Below are 23,485 nucleotides of genomic sequence, written 5' to 3'. Positions count from 1 at the left end.
TATTTCATTTTTATTTCTTTATTTACTGTGTTATAATAGATTTTAACGTATAAAATTATTTAACTTTAGAATTCATACATTAGTTCTGAATAATTCAGCATAAAATTTTGCATTTACATTGATCTTTTATTGCCTTCAGTACAGTTTTTGTAGTAAAATATTGTTCTTGCTGTTGCTATACAGCTTACAGTCAGGTGCAGATAATGGAGTTTTAGCATTTTATACTATTCTTTGTATCGCAGTAATCAATTTCATTATTAATAAAAATATTTCCCAAACTACTGAGATTTGAAAAAATGCATCTTGCTTAGTGTAGCAGTGAGTTAATAATTTGTCTTTAAATATTCTTATAGTGTATGACAGTATTGTCTTCTGTCAAAGCTTAGATGAGGTTACCAACAGGCAAACGGGGTAGACACATGTATGCATAAGGTGTTTTGCTCAGGTTGATGGGATTACCATCCAGTCTGATGTCTTCAAGAGCCCTACGTACATAAGTAAAATCTTTCATTTTGCAGAAAGTGTCTTCGTGCATCTCTTGAATGTTGTTGTTCTAAAAAAAAAAAAAAAAGATATCAGAATAGTTGCTTGAAAGCAATGTTTTACTCTTTGAAGGAAAAAGAACAATTTATGGATGTATTTTTAGTGCCTGGAGAGATACTTATTTGAACCCAGGGGACCAGATTGTAGCTGAAAGTCATCAACAGAGAAATCTCCCAAGCAGTGGGAAAATTTCTTGGCCAGTACAAAGCTTCAGAACTGAGTAACTCAGATCATGTAGCAGAGACGGGCTTTGCAGGAGGGGCCTGGTAGAAGTACAGAGCATTTTTAATTTCCATATCCACAAGTATAGAGCCTTATTAACCCAAACTGGAACCAGCATAGGCCAGTCCAAAAATCATAGAACCGTAATTATCATCCTGACAGCTTGATATGCCTCAACCTGCAAAGGCACAAATCTGCAATATGATCTGTGACAAATTTCTTTCCCCCAGGCCCTCTCACATTAGCTTAGCCCACATCTGTATATATACAGGGAAAATTTAATGCTTTAGGTTTCATTCCTTTAATTTAAATTCCTCTTATATTCCTTATCTTCACTGAGCTTTTGTTCTTGAAATGAACCATTTTCAACAATGAATTGCTAGAATACAATATTGTCTGGAAATTGAGACTAAAAAGCTCATCTGCTAAAATGAGGGCTGTCTGAAAATTCTTCCCTTCTCCATTCCTTTGGTAGTCAGAAGTTGGTGTGGAAAAAATCCAGCTGACTAGATTTGGTCTGTAGCACATAGCACTGAATATTTAATTTACAGGCATGGGCAGGTGAAAAAAATAATCGTCTAGCAAGCAGAGTATTTATATAGATTTATTTATTGATAGATAGAGGTCAGATTATGTATGGTCCATCAGGCTATTTATTCAAAGGTTTTTTGCTGCATTATGTAATACATAAAAACATCTTCTATTCATCAAAACTGGGCATTGGTACAAGAGGCAGTAAAGGGAAAGAAGCAGAGATGGAAAAGGTTAAAAAGAAGAATGCAGAAACAATAGTTTAGGTAAAAGCAAACACCAAAAAAAATATTACAGAAAGATTGTGGATGGGATGTTCCAAAATAGTGAAATGGAAAAGTTTGGCTGAAAAACTGTTTGCAGTTGGGAATGACCTTTATTAAGACAATGAAATACGCCGGATATAGCAACTTTCTGTGGGTATCTAAAAGTATTCCTATTGGAAGATTTGTACGAGCAGTGTGAGGGGTTTCTGTCTTTGAAGTCTCTTAGACTACTGTTGCTCTTGACGGCTGTGAAACTAACTTTAATCCGTACTAACAATAAACCTAGGATTTTATGCTTGAAATAATACGGTATGACAAATTCTAATAATTAAAGCTTAGCTGAGCTAAATTTTACTTCTTTCAAATACTGCATTCACTGATTAATTGTATGTTTCCAATATTTTGTTTAGTGAAGTACACTTTTGGATAAAGAGAAGAAACAAAGCAAGACAATAGTTACACTTTCCAGTTTTACTTACTATTTGAACATGATACTTTTGTAGCCTACCTGAAGATGAAGAGCTTGCAGGCTTTCAGGGAGCGGCAATGGAATGTGATCCAAGTTATTGTCAGTGATGTAAAGATGCTGCAGTTCATGCAGATCCTAGAGGATGAAGGAAAAATTCACGAGAAAATTATACACATTTTTGAAAATGTCTAGCAAGTAACTTTGAAATTTATCACTGCAATGAGAACCGCTGGATACGAACGCATTTTATTTCAGCATGATATGGTTGAAAACATCAGAAATTCAAAGACAGGCATGAACCTTCGTTTGCACAGGCACAAGTGTTGTTGTTAAAAATTAGGTGTTTGGATTAAAATGAAGGAAAAAAAAATTTTGAAATGCCTAGAGACTTAATAATTAGAGATGTAATTTCATACTGTTCTAAACTGAAAATACTGCCTCTCCCAGTCATTATGCAGAAAGGCTTCCTATTCTGTCTGTTTTCTTGCTTTTGTGACAAGCTTACTCAATTTTGCAGAAATGTATTGGTGTTGAAGCAAATTCTGACTGCATAAGAAATGCCTGACCTAAAAATAAATTTATCATTCCATTTGAAAAGCTCAATCATTTTCTCCCTTGATTTAGTGGAAGAAGCAGCTTCATCTGGTATTTATAACAATAGTTAGATATAAACTTGGCTACATAAATAAGGCTCATAGAATACTATCATTTTGCCCCCTTTTTAGACACATGTTACTATTGTACCTTGAGTGCAGTGTCCTTACTGACAGAACTGATATTATCTGGGTGAAGGTTCTTGGTAAACATGGAAGATAAACGCTGAGACTCCTTCTTGTGGCTAAAATCAGGTGAGTGCAGAACAGAAGGGTGCTAGGCCAGAGTCTCAACTGGGGGGACTGATTTTTGCCCATCATTCCTATTCCCAGCACCTGCCTTATGTTGGTCTAGCAGAAAATATCTGGTTCAGTAACTGTTGTTTGTTGCTTCATTAAGAACCTATCTTCCAAAGGAGGAATTCAGAGGTGACTGGTTACAATTTCCTTCTTAGATGCAATTGAAGAGTGCATGTGAGCTAGGTCTAACATATAAATCTAGCCTATATTCTATAATGACTTCAGATTTCACATGCAATTAAGAGCAGTACATAGATGCTCCTATCCACCAAAATTCTTGAGGAAGGACGATCACTCAGAGGTTCCAACTTTCCCGCTTTTCAAGGTGGAAAGGAAATATATACATTTAATGAATACTCTAGCAAGTTCCCATGTAGATACACAGCAGAGCAAGTTTGAAGTAGCAGCATCCACAGTTTTGCCCTTCCCTCTTGACTACTTGTAAGGGAACATCACGCAGATTTCTGGAGTCTTGCTAGTCATGTGGGTGGTTGGTGCATAGATACAAACATAGTGTGCCATCGCATGTCTTGTGTGGATCTTTGTAAAGAAGAATAAAAAGGGTTCTCATGTCCAGCTGATAGTGCTTATACATCTTGCTCCATCTTTATAGATTACCCAGCAGCCAGGACAGTCATGGTGCCTATAATCTTAATATTTTTAGTACTGTAGATGGACATTTAGGCTGCTCCTCTGACCACATCCTTTGGAGAGAGGAAGTAAAGATTTTCCCATCAAACCCAGACTCACTTTAAATGCCTCGTTACGTATTCCTTTGCGACCAAGCCTGTTCTTACTAACATCAATGAATGTTAAGGTAGGTGGTAACTCAGGGAGTTGCCTTATCCTATTGTCACGGAGCACCAGCTCCTCAAGTTGGGGCAATCTCCGGAAAGCATCTTCATGGATCTCTGATATAAAGTTTGCTGTCAAATCAATCCTCTTCAAATTGTCTGTCAGAGAAATAAGATACAACAAGCATATAAGAAAGTATTTCCTGAAAGTTTTAAAAAAGAAAAAGGCAAATAGGTTATTAAAATTACAGGTGAAATGTCTTGAATCGGGTCTATTCCTGACCCACTATGTGGCATCTCTCTCTCTCTCTGTATATAATGCAATAACCTGTATTTGAACAATTCTCCTAAGGAAGGGGACCAACATTTCCTTCTCATTCTGTTTAGAATTGTCTGTGTCATTCTTCATACATCTTCCAGTGAAAGATTTTGAAGTTAATATTTTTAAAATGTATGTATGTTCTGGGAATCTGTTAAATGGTTAACTTTTGGAAAAATAACATTTAAAGGGAAGTAAACATATTCTCTACCACCTTGTTCCACATTTCTTTATTTCCAACATTTTCCTATATGTAAGAAATTTGATATATTGTCTTTTTTATAAAATACACTCAAACATTTTTTTCCAATCAAATAAAGAAAATTAAACTTGTTTATTGCAAAAGAGAGCAATGCCTAAATATCAGTGCATTAATATGCATTAATTTTAAATGTATTTTTCTGTAGCTTACTTCTATTTTCCACCCAGAATGTTATTCATTGTTATTTTATTTATTTTATTTTATTTTATTTTATTTTGGCCTAAATGAATTTTCTCTCTTCTTAGTATTTATTTCCCTTGTGTTTTTTACATACTAATTGTATTCCTTCCCAACCTTCATCTTGGTTTGTGCAAGCCAAACCCTTACAGTTTTCTTTCATAAATGGATCTTTGCATTCCCCTGAATTATTGCAGTAACCTCTTTTGGCACTGATTCCACACTTCTCCTCATAAACTCAATAAGCACTATTTACGCAGAGTTAGGTCCAAAACAAAACCCAAAGAATTTGTCTTGATATGCAGGCTGGTGAGTGTATAGCAGTTCCCATCCCTAAACAGGGTAGGCTTAATACTTCCTGAAAAATTAGGTATCTTGAAGAATCTCAAGTAGGAAATGTGAAAATATAAGCTCCCTAAACCACTAATTTTGGCCAGGTTGAGGCTACAAATGGTTTTGGATTAGCAGTTTTCATTTACTGAAGGTTTTCCTAGATAATTCTGGAGTAAAGCAACGAACATATACTTTAAAGGTAAAACGTAAAGGTAAAATTCCTTTCACACATATACTTTGCAAATATTTGAAAGTATGTCAACCTGAGAACTTGTTTTGTCTAGGAAAACAGTACTTTCCAATATGCTACAAATGTTCCATGAGGTTTGGGGTTTTTTTCTACCTTTTCAAAGATGGTTACAAGTAACAGCAAAAAGATATATGAACATTGTTATTTCAGATTCGAAAATTTAACAGAGAATCTGTATTTACATTCAAAAGCAGCAAACCACTTTTCCATACGTGCAATTATGTGTATAATCCTACCGTCATCAAACATTACATAAAGTGAATTGCTATGTCTTAAATTAGTATGAGTCAGAAATTATAGAAATTAAAGCTAATTGCAACAATACTTCTATCCATACTTAAGTTAGCAAAGTCATTTCTGTTAATCTTCCTGATTCTGTTGTAGCGTGAGTAGAAATATGTGGTTTTCTTAGGCAATGGTGGAATAGCATCAAGCTCATGATCGTCACAGTAGACAGTGGTCCCGAGACACGTACACAAAAGGCAGGTGGGAAGGCCTATAAAAGAAATTAAAAGAAAACAGTTTGTTAACAAAAAATGTACAAAAATTGTAATTACTACAATGAAATGCTCGCCTAAGCACATAATGATAAGATTTTGCTGATGTTAAAGTTCACTCCCATCCTGTTTTGATCACTACATCATATAATTGCAACAAGAAAGTGATTAAATTTTGCTTAAAACTATTTTTTTTCTGCCTATGCCTATTAGAAGGTCATTTAACTTGTTCTGATACAGCATTTCTCAGACTATAACAATAGAATACTAGGTGACAGCAGCCAACCAAAGATCAATTTCCCCCTAAACTGGCAAGTGTGCACTTCCGTCTAGATGGAGAAATAAGAGTTGATGACTGAAACTCGTTAAGATTTCCCAAGTTTAATTCTATAAGTAGCAATTCTGAATAATTTGTAAAGAGATTAATATTTTCCTACAGAGGTATGGAGAAGAACCTCAATTTCCTTACATGTGGTTTAATTATGTTTTCTGATTCAGAAATTCAGCATCATGAAAAGTTTCTCTGTCAGTCTGAGTTAAGGTAACTTGGAGACCATGTTAACAAAAAATTTGGTTACCACCAGAAGTTCATGAAAATGAAAACTTAAGCCATTCTTCTCAGTCATAAAACTGCATGAATACCGTAAATTCAGAAGTTTCTTTGGATGCTACTGTTTTCAAATTTAGCGAGAACTGTGACACTACCTGATTTGTCTGAATGTCATTTTCAGTAGGAAAAGTTGCTACTTGCTATGTGTGTTGAATTTTTGATACATCTTTTCTTTGGTTACCGGTATAAATCAGCATATTTTTTTCTCAGCTTTTAATCCCAGAGAAATCCTTTTCTGTTTCGTGTTTTCTTCCTCCTTGTAGCAGATGGTTCATTGTTCTGGTTACTTTATAAAATAGTTAATGAGTATGAAAATATTTTTCTTGCAGATGAGTTTCTTCTCCAGATCAGTTGTGGCTACGTGGAAGATTTGCCTTCGTAATATGTGTCAATTACCAACAGGCAGCAGTAACTAACTGAAGACTGGGCTATATACGTGTGTCTTTTCAGGCAAGACTCTTTTATTTGAGAATCTCTACTTGGACATCCAGGAATAACATTTCTGCAGAAATGGAACTCTTTTTATACTTTCCCTAACTTCCTTCACAGGACAGCTTAAATTAGCTACAGGGAGCAAGCCTGACAGCAGGAAAAAATAAATGGTCACACCTTGAACCATTCCAGCAAATACAAACCTAAATGAATGTAGAGTTCAGGATGGCTGACAATTTTTCAAAATATTGCGACATTGTACAGGAAGAGAGTTTCCCCTTCTGCCCTATTTTTGATCTTGGAGGAGTGGTATTTGTCACCCATGGCTGGTGTAGACTGAAAAATGACAGAGGTATGGGAAGGATTCAAAAAGATATCAACAAGAAAAATGAACTTGGCTTGATGTTCCTCAGCCTTGTAGTCTTCTATCCAGTATCAAGCCAAGAACAGCAACAATATCTGACAGGAAACTATGTTACTGAAAAAAAGAATAAAGACACAAAAAAGTCTGATTTGATATGTTACAGTCTTGAGCCTCCCATGAATATCTTCAGTTGATGCACTAGTTGATTTGCACTCAGTGCTCAAAAATGTTGACAGATACAGAATTCCTAATATGTAATATTTACGTGAAATGTTTAGTAGCATCCTGCAGCTTTCAAAATTGAAGGAAATTGTGTGGGTTTTTTCAGAACTCTTCTGGGAAATTCTCATTTCCATTTTTATTTGTTTTGACATCAGTGTATCTTTTTTGCCTGGTCAAGGTTCACTAGTAATATGTATAAAAACAAGACTAGGGATGATTAATTTCTCTTCACAGAACACACAGTTTTGGAAGCATGAACTCTTTTTTTTTTTTTTTTTTCCTTCCCATTTCATTTTCTTCTATGGCGCTCAGTTACAGTGTTAGGCATAGTAAAAAGTAGGCTTTTCCTGTTGTTGTATGTTGATAGCCACACAACAAAAAGACCCATCGCAGCAGTGGATAACTCTAGTGATCTTCAGCTACAAGAGTTTAGAGTAGCTGCTAACAAACGCCAATTATTAGCATCAGAATGTTTGCATGGGAGAGAGACAGATTATGTCTTAGAATTTTGATTCCCTGGTGAGATGTAGAAAGTTCTTAGCTCACTATAGCTTGTTCGAAGACAAATCAGCTTCACCCAAAATTTCTAAGTAGTTCCTTTCCTGAAGTTTCATATTTTCTAGTTTTCATGGTCCAAAATTATTCAGTATTTTAATTATATTTTGAATGAACATATTTATAAAAATCATATAACAAAGCATTATAAAATAAAGATAGTTGGCAATGATATTGAAATCTAAGTCAATAAAAAAGTACTGGTAGCATTTGCCAACCATTTGCAAATTTTTAAATTGTGTTTAAGTGTTAATAACATTTTATTTGAAAAAAAATCTTCATTGGTGATCAGTCATTTTCATAGTGAAATAGTGCGGAAAAATTTTGACTAGGCACCTATCTGACTTCAGAGCATTCAAGATAGGCATGTTATACATCTCTACAGTAAGAGAGGTACAGGAATTATGCACCTCCTCTACAGTAAGAGAGGCAGACATTCATAAACAAGCAAAGTGGGCTTACTCAAAGCAAAGCTACACACGTGAAACTCATTGCTCTTTCCTACTAACCATCTTGAGTTTGAGGTCCAAGAACCCCAGACCCTTGTGCTGAAGATCCATCAATTAATTTTGGAGTTGATGCTTCCTCATCGGGTTCTTCTGTCAATGGTGCAGAAGAATAACTCTCTTGAATTATAGCAGGTAGTGCTGTCCCAATCTCTGTCTAGGGAAATTAAGAGGAAACAGGAAATGTTACTGTTTACTTCCACTGACAGCTGTTTCTCTTCCATTTATTCATATTCTCCCACTAGAGGTCATATATGTTCTGAGGTTTAGTGGTTGAGCTGCATTTTATTTGGCAGCTATAATGAATTCTGATGATGTGTAAACAAGTTATGAAACTCCAACATGCTCATTCACTTTTCATCTTGGTGTTTTAAATGTTTTTTTTGTATGCACACATGCATGCACACTGCATATGCTTCATTAGCAAGAACATGTAACAACAAAATGCATTTTTCCACATTTATTTGAAGTGAGATTTGTGATAAAAACTGATATATTCTTCGTGACAAAGGAAAATTTGCTGTGAAATATGAAAAAGATGCAAGACATTTGACCATAAAATTGTAAATTTTACCAGCATAAATCCAAATCCAAGCTAGCTGTTCAGGCTCTGTTTTAAAAATATTAACATACTTATTATCAATCTTATTATCTAAGAATTCTGAAGTCTAAGTTCACATACTACTTGCAAATACGTTGGCAGTGTTTTTGTCAATTTTTTTTCTGAATCTGAGTAACAGAAGACTCTGGTTAGCTTTATTGATCAGTGGCCGCACTATGTAGTACAAAAAATTAAGGATATTAATAAAAAAAAAGTTAGATAAAATATTGATTTAGAAAAATCCTATAAAATTTGGGAGTTCCTTTCATGGAACAAGAAACCTTATTTTTTCCTCTCCACTCAACATAATTAGTCAAACCAGTGAATTTTCTTGTGTTAACTGTAATCTAAAGATGCATTCAGTTGATTTTGCTATATGGCAACTTCAGGATAAAAATGAAGATGTAGCAATTTACTTGCACCATATCATCCCTCATAAACAGAGTATTGCAGACTTGCCAGGCTTGTTGGAGAGGGGCCTACATTTGCAGAGAGACAGAGTGGTTTACTGTAATCACCAGACACTGAGAATCCACTCTAGTTGTGTGACCTTTGCAAGTTACTTTACCACTGTGTCTTGATTTCCCCATGTGTGATATCATTGTTTGACCATCCCAGGGCCTCCTTCGAAAATGCACTTCTTTTTTTTTAAATCCACAACAATTAACTACTGTACTTATAGGACTTTGCAGATCTGAAGTACTGTTTAAGATTTAGATAATACATCCACTTCTGTGGGTGCTGCATGCCTGTGCTACATTTAACGCTCCTTAGCCTATATCTAAGGCACGGTCAAAAGTAGGAATTTTGTAACAATGTCTTTATCCCAAGAGTGAAGGCGCAGAAGCCTAAAATTATGCTTTAGTAAAGATTTTCCCCCATTCGTTTCAGCCTTCTAGCACTACACCACCATAAAACTATTGAATCCTGAGTTTTCACCTAGTCAAACCGCTCACATTTTTGTGATGAGCCCCCCTCTACTGCTGACTGTTCTGTCCCTGTGGAGAACCGATTGTTGAAATCACTCACACCAGAGCTCATAAATTCTAGTTGTAAAAGACAGGTAAAAGTAGATTGCATCCAGACTGGACAGGAGGTTAGTATTTTTTAAATTAGGCTTTCTAAGTAGACTATACAAGTTAAAGGAACTAACACACTTGAGATCTGGGTCCCAAGCACGAACAAAGCTTTTGCTGTATTGTGATCCCCATTTGAATCTCATAGCTTAACTATATAACATTCAGCAAGTAGAGTTATTTTTGTTTTACTAACCCTAGATAGGATAGATTTTAAATATATTTATGTGAAAAACCTATATACGTTCATATATGTATACATATATATAACAAAAATTTTGGAAGATAGTCTCTCCGGATTTTGCAGTGTAGCTATATAACATAGGCAGTATTAAACATTATGATCCTAGACCTCCTGAGAACATCTAAATAATCACCTAAAATTTACTTTTTGCACAGAAATAATTTGGCTTAAGTTATATAGTGGTCATAGGTTCAAATATTTTGCATCAATTAGTTTCACTTAAGACAGAGAATATGGAAGCAATGAACAACCAGGAAGCACTCTGAACCTCACAGACTGAGTTTTTGACTGAGTACACTTCAGGTTCTCTGTATATTCTTTAGTTGTATTTCAGTAAGCCGTAGATACTATTACTAAGTAGAGCTTATGGATAAAAATGCCCCGATACAGTTACTAGGATCATAACTTTGCAAAATGCGTGGTGATCAAGTGAGCAAAATGAACTTCAGCTGAACTGTGATGGAGTAACCTGTTGGTGTAAGTAAGAGTAAGGATGTACCTTGTTGCTTTGTGCAGACCAATACACAATGTTCTCATCTGCAGCACTGACAGTAAAACAGCTTAACCAGGAATGGACTTGGGGACAAATCAAAAGAAGACTTTGGGAACAAAGGAAATGGGACAGATGTTCTCTGAATGGAGGAAGCCTAGAGGGAGAGATACATTCCAGACTTTTATTGACCCAGGGTAGTACTGCACTAAAGTGCTTGCACATGCAGTTTACTACTTCACCAGTTTTGTGAAAATCAGATAAGAGTCCCTGTCCTGAACTTCAGAACAAAATCCAGATGTTTTGAGACCTATTAATGGCTTTGTATGCATTTTTTGTGGCAGTCCTACTGAAAATAATATTCTGGAGAAGAGCATTTTCAAGATACAGTTTGTAAATAGGCTTCAGATCTAAGATAATGTTCCTTTCACTTGTCATGGTGTTTGGGTCATCTACACTGACTGCCACTTCTCTGAATATTTGACGACACACTTTATGTAACTTACTAGCTTGGAATTTGTGGTTTGCTTTATGCTTCCTCAGGTGTTCTTAGTTGATTAATCACTGTAGCTGTTGGGTACCAAAGCAGAGGTATTCAGTCCTAGTAATTCTGTTCTTAGACTGTTATGTCTTTTTTATTAGAGGACGTTATCTAGTTTTGGAAATGTGCAGTTGAAAACCTCCCTGTAGTTTCCTTGCCAATGTGCTAAATCTGGGTTCTAGAGAAACTGCTCCCAGCAGTGAGTTAGTATTATCTATTCAGTCTCCTGTAGCAGTTGTGACTGTCATAAAAAATGCCAGTTATTACAGTGAATTTAATGATGTTGCCATTTTTACACTGGTATCAGAGTAGGAGTTCACTGATATGTGTGTAATACATACCAGACCTGGAGCATGAGCAGTATTTGCTTGCTGTGTGTAGGTTGGACTTGAACCAGTAACTTAAAGGTAAAAATCTGTTTTCCATTATCAGTCATCTGATCCATGCAGCTTTCTATCTTCTACATATTTGATAAATCACGCAAGATTGTAACAAAACTAAGATGTTACTTGGACTATATATACTGTACAGAATGGACCGTTGTCTTCCAGATGTTTGTTTATTTTTGGCAACACACACTTTACTAAAAAATTGAAACAGAAATGACTCTACTTCACTTAATGGTATTATTCTACATAGGTTTTTTAGGGGTTTGGGAGTGGGGGTGGGTTTATGTTTCCTTTGCTACCCTAAGTAAGATACTTTATGAAAAATCACAAAGCAGGAAGAATATTTTAGAGAAATAAATAAAGCACATTTCTCTTTGCCAATAGTTGCAAGTCTTTGAATCATAATCAGCCTTCCAAGCCAGATATAACACATGGCATAAGAAAACACTGAAAGGGAATCACATCACCTACCTTTAGCCATCAAACTATGTGGTTAATAGTTACCCTACTCTGTCTTTGGAATCAATGAAGAGATTTAGAGAGTACCAGTGCAGAATATTAGCCACAGAACATGCCGTAAGCAGAATAATATCTTTCCTAAGATTGCATTTCCCCCCCACACCCCCCCATATTTATCCAATGTAACTACATTTACAAATGAAATTGCTTAATGTGGATGGCCAATTTAGAGGTAATTTCAGACCAGGAAGTTACAAAAGTCAAGAGCACAGAAATCTGAACATATCAATGAGTGATAGAATACAACTGGGAAAAGACTTGTAACTTTAGTCATCCATAGGCTAGGCATCTAGTCTACACTACATACTTTCACAGTCAGCAGAAAATGAGACAAAACCTGAAAAGCAGTCTCACACACTGACCACAGATGCTTATTTTTGGATGGGCTTTTTAGGTATCTATCTCTCACCATTGGCTGAAAAGCAGGTGAGAAAAATGAAAAGGTTTTTAAGATTAGAAATGGCTCAGGAGGCTGGGATGTGAAAATAAAATATGTTGAAAGAGTATCTGTGGGCTAGGAGTCAGTAGGGGTGGAACAGAATAGAAATGTAGATAAGAGTAACCTACACGAGGATTATGAACCCACATAATCAATGCAAAATAATAAAATATAGAAAATAAATAGATTTAAAGAGGTAAAGAGCAAGGCTGGAAGACACCAGTTGCCACTTTTTACCTCTGAGGTGTAATTCTAGTGGCAGATGGTTTGTCTATTGTTTTATGTCTACATCTTTTAGGAACAAAGTTGATATATCACATATAATAATTCAAATCTACAGGAGAGTCTGAAGTGTATCCTGCTTCAGTGCTTCTTTTATTGCAAAAAACCCCATATTTACAAACAGATACAAAAGTTCAGAACTTAAAAATAGGCCTTATAAACTTGAAGGAACAGTTGTACCACACACTGACCCATCAAAAGGAGTTAGTCTCCCCCGCAGCTGTTTTAAAATTACCAAAGGCTTACAAGAAAATGCCTAATTATGGTAGAGGTTTTTGGTTTGTTTTCTTTTCCAAAAGTGGCTCATACTTGTTTCTACTTGAATTTTGCATTTAAGGTCTTCTTTTCTCCTCTTGTTCTATCTTAAAAATAAATAGATCTGTGAGCCATTGGATGTTAATGCAACATCTGCTTGGACTGCAAATTCTGCAGCTCAGATAAATTGTCATTTTCTTTTAAAGAGCTACTTAAGTAAGTTGCATGGAGAAATTACTGTAATAAAACTCAGGGGCATCTTGGGGAAGTGGAAGGTGATATTTGTTTACAAAATTTCGAAGTGAACTGATTTTACCTACTCACATTCATTCTCTCAGATTTTAGTTACTTGCTTATTTACACCCACATGCTCCCACACACCTAAATGTGTGTGCCCGAGTGGTCTGGCCAGGATCACCTGTATTCAACACAGAAAATGAGGGACAGAAGCTACTAAGTCCTTTTAGTGCCTCTGGGGTTCTTCTTGACGAACACTGAAAAATAACCTTTGGACAGGTTTCTATCTCCTTCAAGAGTCACTGTCTATTATGGGTCAGTCTTTTTCCTCAGAGTCTTGGATCCTACGGCATCCAAGAACCTTAGGCCGGGTTGCTGCCCATTGCCTGCTTTTCCTCATTGGGAATGTGATTTCTTGATGGCTAACATGTAAAAGAATGGTATATATTGTATTCTACAACCTTCTTTCCTGTCTGCTGGTGGTACGATGAAGGGTCTTCACCAAGACGTCATCTGTGCTGCAACATTATCAGGGCGCAGGACCTTTGATTTTGGCATAAACAACACATTCCTCAGTTCTGCTTCTGGGAACAGTGTTCTGGAAGTAGTGCTGTCAGGTACAGTGTCCTTCATTTTTAATGCAGGACATTCTTTTAACCCTTTAAGCCTTATAATTTGTTTGTTTGCTTGTTTTTGCTGGGTCTTGCATACACATACACGCATTTCCATTCATATTTCAGTCAGACTAACCTTTAATATTTAAGTTACAGAGCTCTAGAGTTGGAACCTGGTTCTCTAGAAAGTAATGTCTGTGGTTTCTGCCTTGGAAAATATAAGTAGACTCTGAGGTTCTTATAATTCGTGGTGGAAAGAGAAGTAATCTTTTTAGCACCTTGACCACAGAACACCCTAAAGCTTCTTGTCTCAAAAGCAAGTGTATCTATGTCATGTCTGATTTTATCTGAGTAAAAACATTTATGCTGCACAGCATTGCTACAGAGATTTAACTTGCTAATTCTGTTATCTAAGAATGAAGGAAGTCCATATAAATGGAGATAGCTAATTTGTATTTCCATGAGTACGAATGAAGTCAAAGCCTCATTCCAGCTCTGTATTTGAAATTACAGATTTTGTTTCTAACATTCTGCTTTGAAGGCTCTGTAATATCTAAGTTAGCCTACAGCAGATGCTTTTCTTTGGAACAGTGCTGAAGTTTTGCAAGACATAAAATTTCAAAGAGAAATATGCCAGTTTTAGAAATGAGGACAGGGCTTTTGCCTTTGCACTATTATAAAGCACAAAAGGACTGAAAACTAGTCCCAGCTATTGAATGAATATTTCCACAAGAGCTCCTGCTGATCCAAGCCACAGAGTAGACATACAAAGTAGCCAAAGTTGGAGATCACTCAGATGACAGAGTATCTACCATAAACTTTGTCAACCCTCAGACCTGTGGTAAGGGGCTGCCTCAGTTGGACTTCCAGAGCTCACTGTAAAGGAGGGTTCAGGGTCTCAAGCATTTCCTCACGCAGTCCAGGCAGACCAGGCACTGCTGGAGCTGAACATGCTTTTGCCCACTTCACCAGCCTGGCTTTTTCTAAATGCACCGTGATTGCTTTGAATCCAAACTGCAACAAAACAGTGTTAGAAACACGAAGAAAAAGGATTCACTCTACTTAACTTCAGACACTAAATTTAAGGGTCTTATTTAGTAGCTTAGTCTCCTTACGCTCCTGGTGCAGACAGTGGAAGAAGAATCACTTCCTGAGGGTGGATCAGCACACATATGTTGCGAAACAACTTCCTGAAGTGCCCGTCCATCTTCCTTTGGTTGTAAAGAAAACCGTATAGAGGCAGACATATTTTTTTACCAGACATCGAGCCCAAAGTCTGTTGTCAGATCTAGTCTTCCTCTCGTTTCTACAGTGCATAGTGCAAAGACATTTAATCTGATTTGATCCCATCCAGTACATGCATGTAATCTGCAGTGATACAGACGTAGCACCCACAAGCTGCTGTATCTCCAAACTAGAGAAGTTTCTAATAGTTTAGGTTGGTCTTCACAGTGTGGACTGTTATGCTATATAGAAATGTCCTGTCAGTGTAACATCAATCATTTAGTGGCGGGTCCAGGACATTAATATGGTGCACAGAAGAAAGTGATGGGGACAGGAGCATGGGTGTGATGCATTTTCTGCCACTGGGAGGGACATTCTACATCATAACAACAGGCAATGCTGCACAACTCTAAAAATAAGGAACGCTAATATCAAAAAAGGAATAATAATAATAGAACTTTTTTTCCCCTGCATATTAAGTTTTTTGTACTTTCTACTTTTTCTTCAACTTGTGGTCTGAACTCTATGGCCAGGATCAATAGCTGCAGCTATTTTATCCACAGCTACTATTTCGCCTTCTATTAGTAAGAGCTAAGTTGGGAGTAAAAGCTGAAAAGCAGAAGTTGGAAGCTTGTTCAAGCTTAGATCTCCTGTAAAGAAAGCCAGAGCCAAAATTATTCTTGAGAAATAGCATTCAAAGAAAATTTTCAATCGCTGGATTTCTGTGATATCACAATAGGGACTGTGCTGCTATGAAATATATACAGTTACCGCAGTACCATTTCTACACTAATTTTTCCTTTAAAAAAAGCAAAACAAAAAATAGCACAAGTCACTGAAAACTACAGCTATGCTGATACTGGTGGACAGTCCACCACGTCTTTAAGCATATAACAAGATATTAGATTGCATTGAGGAATCTAGAGAAAGAAATTCAGTGAAGTTGTACTTAGCTAACTCAGCTGCTTGATATATGTTGTGCAGCTAAGGATTCAGGCACAGATTTCATTAGGGTTTTACAGTTGTGCATGTTTCAAAGATTTTATTGAGCTATCTGTCTCACACTTAAGGCTATTTGTGTAGGGAGTGAGGCATTTCTGCATATAAGCAATTCAAAGAATTAATCTGCTAAATTTGTACAACTGTTTTGCACCATTTCAGTTCAGATGAAAACAAAGGTGCTGATTCTGAAACTACCAAAGCAAGAGAGCTGAGATATAAATTGCTAGCTTGAGGAGGCTGGCACTCCAATAACCTCTGTTCCAGAAGACATCCTGATCAGCAAATGGGGTCCAGAGGAGAGTTTGGATGCGATGTTGAAACAAAGCCAGAATACATCCAAAGGGCCAAAACTCATGGCAGGAGAAGGAGAACAAGCCAAAGGAAACATGATTATGTAGCCTAGTATGAAAGGATCTGAGACCTGGGAGCTTTTTCAAAGGATTATTGATGTCCCACGCATTAGATAAACACTAAACAGGAATAAAGATAGAAATGACTCAAAACAGACTCAGAGCAGAACCACAACACTCGCCGCTCTGAGTTGCGTACCAAACCACACTCTGGGTTCTGTTTTGATTGGCTCTGAAATGATTCTTATCTTAAATGATTTCTAAATGGGATAGAAATGCACATGTTATTTAACTTGTCAGTGTTCAGAAAAAGTATATAGCCATGGGTACAATTTAGGAATTTGGGATAATTTTCTAAAATATCTGTATCCTTGTTTTGTACTCCACATCTGTGGGGATGATGCATATTACTTCTTCCTGGAAGAAGCCACAAAACTAAGTCTGAGAAAAAAATGAAGTGACCAGGGAAATCAAGGTAGTAAGCGACTACTGTGCAAGGTCTATGTAATCTCACTACAGAGTTTCAGCTGTCACCTCTCTCACAGGAATTTCCAACATCGTGATAGTTACTCTTAAGCAGTGATCCCTGGGTGGACAAATTTAGGTGTTTTCAGACCAGGACAACTCCTTAGAGAACCTCAACCAATCTGCATCAAGAGGAAAGATGTAGTTACTCTGTTCAGCTAAGGTAGTAGTAACTAATGGCATGCCCAGTATTGGTTTTTGGTGCTTAAGAATGTCTTAGCCAGTACACTTAGTCTTTATAACATTTCATATAGCTAAGTGGGTGAGACAAGATCTTCTGGGATTGTACAAGAATATAGGGATTAACATGCTATTTCAAATCCTTCCTTTTTGTCTTGTGGTATTTGCTTTTTCTATATGACAAAATAATTGAAACATCACTCAGATATTCCATGACTACTCTTTAATCCACAGAAATGTTTACCTTTTGTGAAGACATCTGTACAGAAGCATATGGGATCAGTTATGAACAGCCGAGTGAATGTAAGAGCTGTAGCCAAAGCTTTTCTGAAAAAGCAGAAAATTTCCTATTTGGGCATAAATCTTCAAATGGTAAATTTAATTCTCTGATCAACTATGTAGTTATCTGACTTCTACATTACTTGTATCAATTCATATGTTTTGTAAAATTGTATATGACATTCTGAAAAGTCATTGCATATCCACCTATTTAATCAGACACTCGCTACAAAGATAGAAACAGCAATGTAAGCCTCTCTCAGCTCTCCAGAATGGCAAGTGGGAGTTCTTGCACAAGTAAGACCCATCTTCGTGTGTGTTATGACAACAGCATAGATGCTTTGTGTGTACGCACACATTAATATAAGTGAATGTCTGTGTGTGACTCAAGTTCTGAGCTTTGTGTGGCACCTGAATATCCTATTTTCAGCTTGATTCAAAACCAACAAGCTAATGCAGGATGAAATATTAGGCTTTCACAGTGCTTGTTTCTGATTATTTTGTGGATGGTACTTTCCAGCTCACCTCTTCTGTGTACGCAGACCCAGACCAACTTGTATTCACCTCCCTTGTTTTGCTGTTGATGCAGCACTAGGATAACTCCCTTGCTTCCCAGCCTCGCTGATAGCCTATCTTATTCATGAAAATATTTTCATGATGCCCCTGTATTTTCACTTCTTATTTTTCTAACATATCTTTTCCTACCTGAAGGAAAATGGGCTGGTTATGTTTAACAAGCACTGTAATAAAAAATTTGCAAGATGATTTTATTAGGCACTAGTAGCTTATGTACATAGAAATCTCTTCCCACAATTTGTTTTCCTCACACAGTATCCAAACAAAGTTTTAGTTTCAAAGAGTGAAAAACTCTGAATCTTCTGTTTTACCATCAAGAATCTTATACAAGAATGCCTTTGATAGCCTGGCTTGATTGTATCCGTTTTAAAGACGGAAATCTGTCTTTGTACATGCTTGCAGAGCAGCTGGGACAATCTGGAACCTCTGGACCTCTGACTGGAACCTCTGGACCCTATCATGATATAAATATTCATTGAAAATAATAATGAAACTTACTGTGAAGAAAAGGGGCAATACAGCAGCTCATGTTTTTACTATTGTAACTGTCAGTTTCAGAAGATAAATCCAACACAATGCTTGTATGCTACCTTACAGTGACCTTCCTTTGCAGTCTCTTTCTCCTTTAGGACCTTGGAATTTCTTCCTTTGTGATAAGTTTTTTCTTTTACATTGCCTTTTTTTACCATTATATGTGAAAGAGTTGATACTGTTCTCTCTAACATCTCTGTACATATTTTATTTCTGAGTGATATATTACTTAATTTTTTTTCAGTAACAATTTGCCTTTGGATGCAAAGCTTTAGGTAGGTCTTCCATGTCTCACAATCTAGGAACTCAGAAACCGCAGATTTTATAGCTCAGATTTGACCCGTCTAATACATGACAATGCATACCTTTGAATGAGAATTCAATACAATTCTTCCAAGTAATTCACAGATACAAGTATTTTCCCCATGCAAAATCTTTGCATTAAAAAATGTTTTCCGTGTACGCATATTGAACACAATGAAAAGAATGCAAGAAATGGAATGGATCTGCTGATGTTAGCAGGCAGTGTTATATAACCTCTGATTTCCATTGTTAAGTAACTTTTCCAAACCTTAAATTTAGTCTAAAATCTATGAAAAAAAATAGACAGATTTCAAGTGGAAAAATATCAACAGCCGTTATCTAGATAAAATGCTCTCAGAAAAATCTTTGCAAGCCAATGAAGTGTGTGTGTATATACACACACACTTCATTTTTAACATACATAGTTCACAAGGAAAAATACTTCTAGAGTAATAAGAAGTAGAAAAGAAGTCATGAACTTGGACACAGTCATCTTTGATTAACTTTATTAAGCTGAAATTTTGGTGCTAAGCCTGAGACAGGTGCCTAGGGCACTTCTAAAGTTATTTGAGGAAGATAGGTGTAGTGGGTCTGACTGGGATGGAGTTAACTTTCCCTATAGCAGATCTCTTACTGCTGTACTTTCTATCTGTAGTTAGAATGGTGTTGATAACACATCAGTGTTTTGGCTGCTGCTGAGCAGTGCTCACACAGCACCAGGGCTGTATCTCCAACCCCCCTCCCAATCCCAAGGCTGGTAGCCTAGGGATGGGCAAGAGGTTGGAATGGCACATAGCTCAGACAACTGACCCAAACTGAGCAAAGGCATATTCTATACCATATGGCATCAGGCTCAGCAATAAAAGCTATGAGAAAGGAGGAGAGGTTGGGGGAGTGGGCTTTGTTATTAAGGCATTTGTCTTCTGAAGCAACGCCACATGTACTGGAGCCTTACTTCCCAGGAATTGTTTGGACATCACCTGCTGATGGGAAGTAGAGAATAAATCTTTTTGCTTTGTTTTGCTTCTGTGCATAACCATTGCTTTTCTTCATTAAACTGCCTTTATATCGACTCAGAAGTTTTTAATCTTAATTTCTCCCCCTGTCTCTCTGAGGAGGGGGAGTGAGAAGGCAGCTGGATGGGCACCTGGCAGCCAGACAAATTCAACCCACCACCATAGATATCCTAAGAGAATTATTCATACTTGGAGGATGTCTGGGGATGCGACGCCTAATTTTAGCCAGATAGAATGAATGGGAGGAATCCCTCACTAATTACCTCTAGGTCTTTCCTCTGTTTTGGTGGTTACACATTGAATGAGTGATTACAGTACCCAATGGGTAATATTCTGCAAAGGACATACTGATGTAGGCACTTTAGTTTAATTCCTTAAGATGTACAGGTGCCCAATTCCAATTGAAATCAACAGGAGCAAGACACCAGGCACATCTGAAATCCTGGAACCAGTCAGTCTCCCGGATCTGCTGAAAATCAGTTGGACACACAACCTTGAAAAAGTTTGTATTTCTCCAATGAGTCTAAAAATGTGTTAAACAATGGTTTGTATTTGCACATAACTGAATTTTAAAATCTTAAATTGAAGACAGTAACAACAGAAAATGCTATTTCATTTTTTCTCCACTATTTCAGAAGTCTAAAGACAGGATTCAGAATTTTCTAAAAGGAAATGAAGGCCTTAAATCAGGCCCTAAAGAGTTACTGTACACAGGCCAGATCTAATGAAGGCCTGCTGTTTATCTGGGTCTCTGTGGTATTGCTCATCATTTAAGCTATGCATAATAAAAACTAACCTATGACCTCGCATAAATACCGGGGTTTACACATAGAGGCACTTGTGTAGTTCACATCTTTACAATAACAGAGTTGTAAGGAGGAAAGTCATAACCACGATCAAGAAGTCATTGGTGTATTCTGTTTAAAACTTGAGGGACGTCAATAATATTCAGTATCTAAAAGATAACTTGCAAGACTGACATGCATGTCTATAAAAGCTGCGTGATTTGTACATCACTGGCCACTCTGATTTCTCCTGGGTTTAGGGGAATTGCGAATGCTTAGTTTTCTTTCGGGTGGTACATGGTAAGAGGAATGTAAGCAAAAAAAAGGTTTTGGCTGAACATCTAGGAAAAAAGGGTTCTCACAGGGAGGTCCATCCATATGCAAAGTAACATTCCTTTCAACTGCTATGATGGATGACCTTCACTTGATGAATTTTAAGAAGGCTATCAGTAATGGAGGAAAATCCTGCTCTGGAAAGAAGTTTACAAGATAAAATGAAAAGACTTTTCGGACTCTGCCTATTCCATACTACCCAAAAGAAAGCAACCTGTGATAGGACCTGTTGTGTCTTTTCTTGTTGATCATCCTGAATTTCCTTTCAGCTGGAAAAGAAACACTGGGGCCTTGCCTTGTCTCTATCCTTCATTCAGAAACTTGCAAAGGGGCTCCCCATGCTTCAGTGTCATAGAACCTCACAGAGAGAGCACAGCACAGGAGAGTCCCACCTAACTTTCAATGCATTACTAAGAAATCTATTGTTTGAGTGAGAAAATCTCTGTTGTGAGGCACATACAAAATAGCCTCTCCCATTTCTGGGAAGGAAGCCACTTCTGTAGGACAGGTAAAGGCTTCAATTTTAAAAGCAAAGAAAGATGAGAACTGTGACTTATTAGTCAATGTGAAATAGAGAGAGTACAAGTATCTGGTGACTAAAAGTAGGGGTGAGTTTATCAGGGAAGAAAGCTCAAGCGCATAGTATTTAAAGAGCTTTGATTCTGCATGGCACAGGGAAGCAAGCCAAAGGCAAATTAATTTCTTTAGAGCAAAGTTCTCAGTCCTTCTTAGCTGAAATACTTTCTTTCCCCCAAACAGCAAGGTTCTGATCTTAGTGCAAGCTTTGAGATTATTTTCATCTGTTCAGTTCTTCAGTTTTGGGATATATTTATTCCTAAATTGTCTCTTTCCTTTGATTTCAAGGTTGCTGTCCAATTTTGATCTCACCTTGATGAAAGACTATTTTCTGTCCCTCCTGTTGCAATCATGAATCACTCAAAGGAACACATTTTCATGAATTATGTACTGTTATGTGAAAAAGTTCTAAAATACTATGTGTAACAGCAAATCCCCCATATTATTATTTAAAAGTTGTATTTTTCACTCAACTTTTATCTCACTCAATCCTGAATCATACAGTGTATATATCACCCTCGGGGAAGTTGTGCCCATTTCTAAGCAGAAGAGTGAGATTAAAATTAATGTAGCCTTTCAGTAATGTAGAGAAATACAGGAATGTAGGAGGGGAAGGGGGCGTTTTAGTTAACAAATTGAGTCCCTTGCTTGTACAGGCAACACATCTTACTATCTCATACTATAACAGAATTCCAACAGTTTTTCTTCAGTAACCTTTCTTACTTTCCCATTTTTCAATGAAGGTGCTTTACTTTTCTTTTTTTCTTCCTTCTGCCCACTTTCCTAACAGAAATAGAAACCACTAGCAGTTATAGCCTGAAATACTCATATTGAACATATCTATTACTGTAAGAAATAAACTTGGGAAACAGCACTTTACAACCTCATTTAATTTGGAATGCTGAATGTCCTATCTCAGCCACCTTCATGCCTCATACAGACAGAAAATCACAAGGGCAATCTCCAACAGATTTTGTGGCAATGCAAGGAGAGCTGAGGGAAGCACGGTAGCTTTCATCTGCTTTCAAAGATTATGACCAAAAAAAATTAAACAGGAAATATTTTGGCCACATTTGTAGATTAGGGAAAATGTGAATGAACTACAGTGTGTTATTAGCACAGAAAACTATTGAACAACCAAAGGCAATGGCAACCACATGAGCAGATTTGTCTGATAAATGTTTTCATAGCCAACAAAAACTCATCAGTAGGCACTGCATTTGTGCAATTTGGAAAGACAGAATAAATGAAGTTCTGATTACCTCTAGTTGGTCAGACTGCTCGTTTTCATCATAGACAAATGGGTGAGGCAACTCTCCAAATGGTATGTCATAGAACTCAGAATCATAAATTATGGTATCAGAGATGGGTGCAGCTCCAACAGACTCAAAGATAAAAAATCCCAGAAAAATATTTACAAAGGTCTGCATTCTGTTTTCTGTTCTGAAAGAGAAGAAAATGAACAAAATGTGGGTAATCTGGTATTTGTAAGGAATCTACAAAAATTTAATCTCACAAATACAGTACTTATACGTATGCAACAATACTTTGGATGGATAACTCATTCATGATGGATCAATGGTTTATTCTGTTTTGCTTCATGAGGAGTCCCTGTATCTGAGAATTTATGTAGACTACTTTGGCCATACTAACATTTAGATAATTTAGGAAAGACCTATTGAGTTTTACTGATATAAAAATTAACTGACTTTAATGAGAAAGTACCTGAAAAGGTGAAAGGAAGTTATATATATATTCATCTTCTTTCCTTTTCATCTAACTTCACCTATTTACACTGCACCATTAGAAAAGAACTTCTGAGAAACTAGCCAAAAGTTAAATTAATATATTATATGTGTCTATCATAATGAAT

At 36.7% G+C, this 23,485-nt stretch overlaps 1 protein-coding gene across 1 annotated transcript; it reads right to left on the bottom strand.

Annotated features, from left to right (window-relative positions):
- Positions 1-382: 382 nt before the first annotated feature.
- On the bottom strand, positions 383-23,042 carry EPYC (epiphycan). The gene is made up of 6 exons (XM_063323939.1): positions 22,875-23,042; positions 8,249-8,402; positions 5,397-5,555; positions 3,675-3,877; positions 2,071-2,166; positions 383-553 (listed from the first exon to the last, which is right to left on the bottom strand). The coding sequence occupies exons 1-6, from the start codon at positions 23,040-23,042 to the stop codon at positions 383-385; spliced, it is 951 nt and encodes a 316-aa protein (XP_063180009.1).
- Between the last annotated feature and the right edge of the window lie 443 nt (positions 23,043-23,485).

Source organism: Chroicocephalus ridibundus, chromosome 1 (assembly GCF_963924245.1).
Source record: "Chroicocephalus ridibundus chromosome 1, bChrRid1.1, whole genome shotgun sequence".
Classification (NCBI taxonomy): Eukaryota; Metazoa; Chordata; class Aves; order Charadriiformes; family Laridae; genus Chroicocephalus; species Chroicocephalus ridibundus.
The sequence above is the reverse complement of the archived record's forward strand: the minus strand, read 5'-3'. Positions and strand labels throughout refer to the sequence as shown.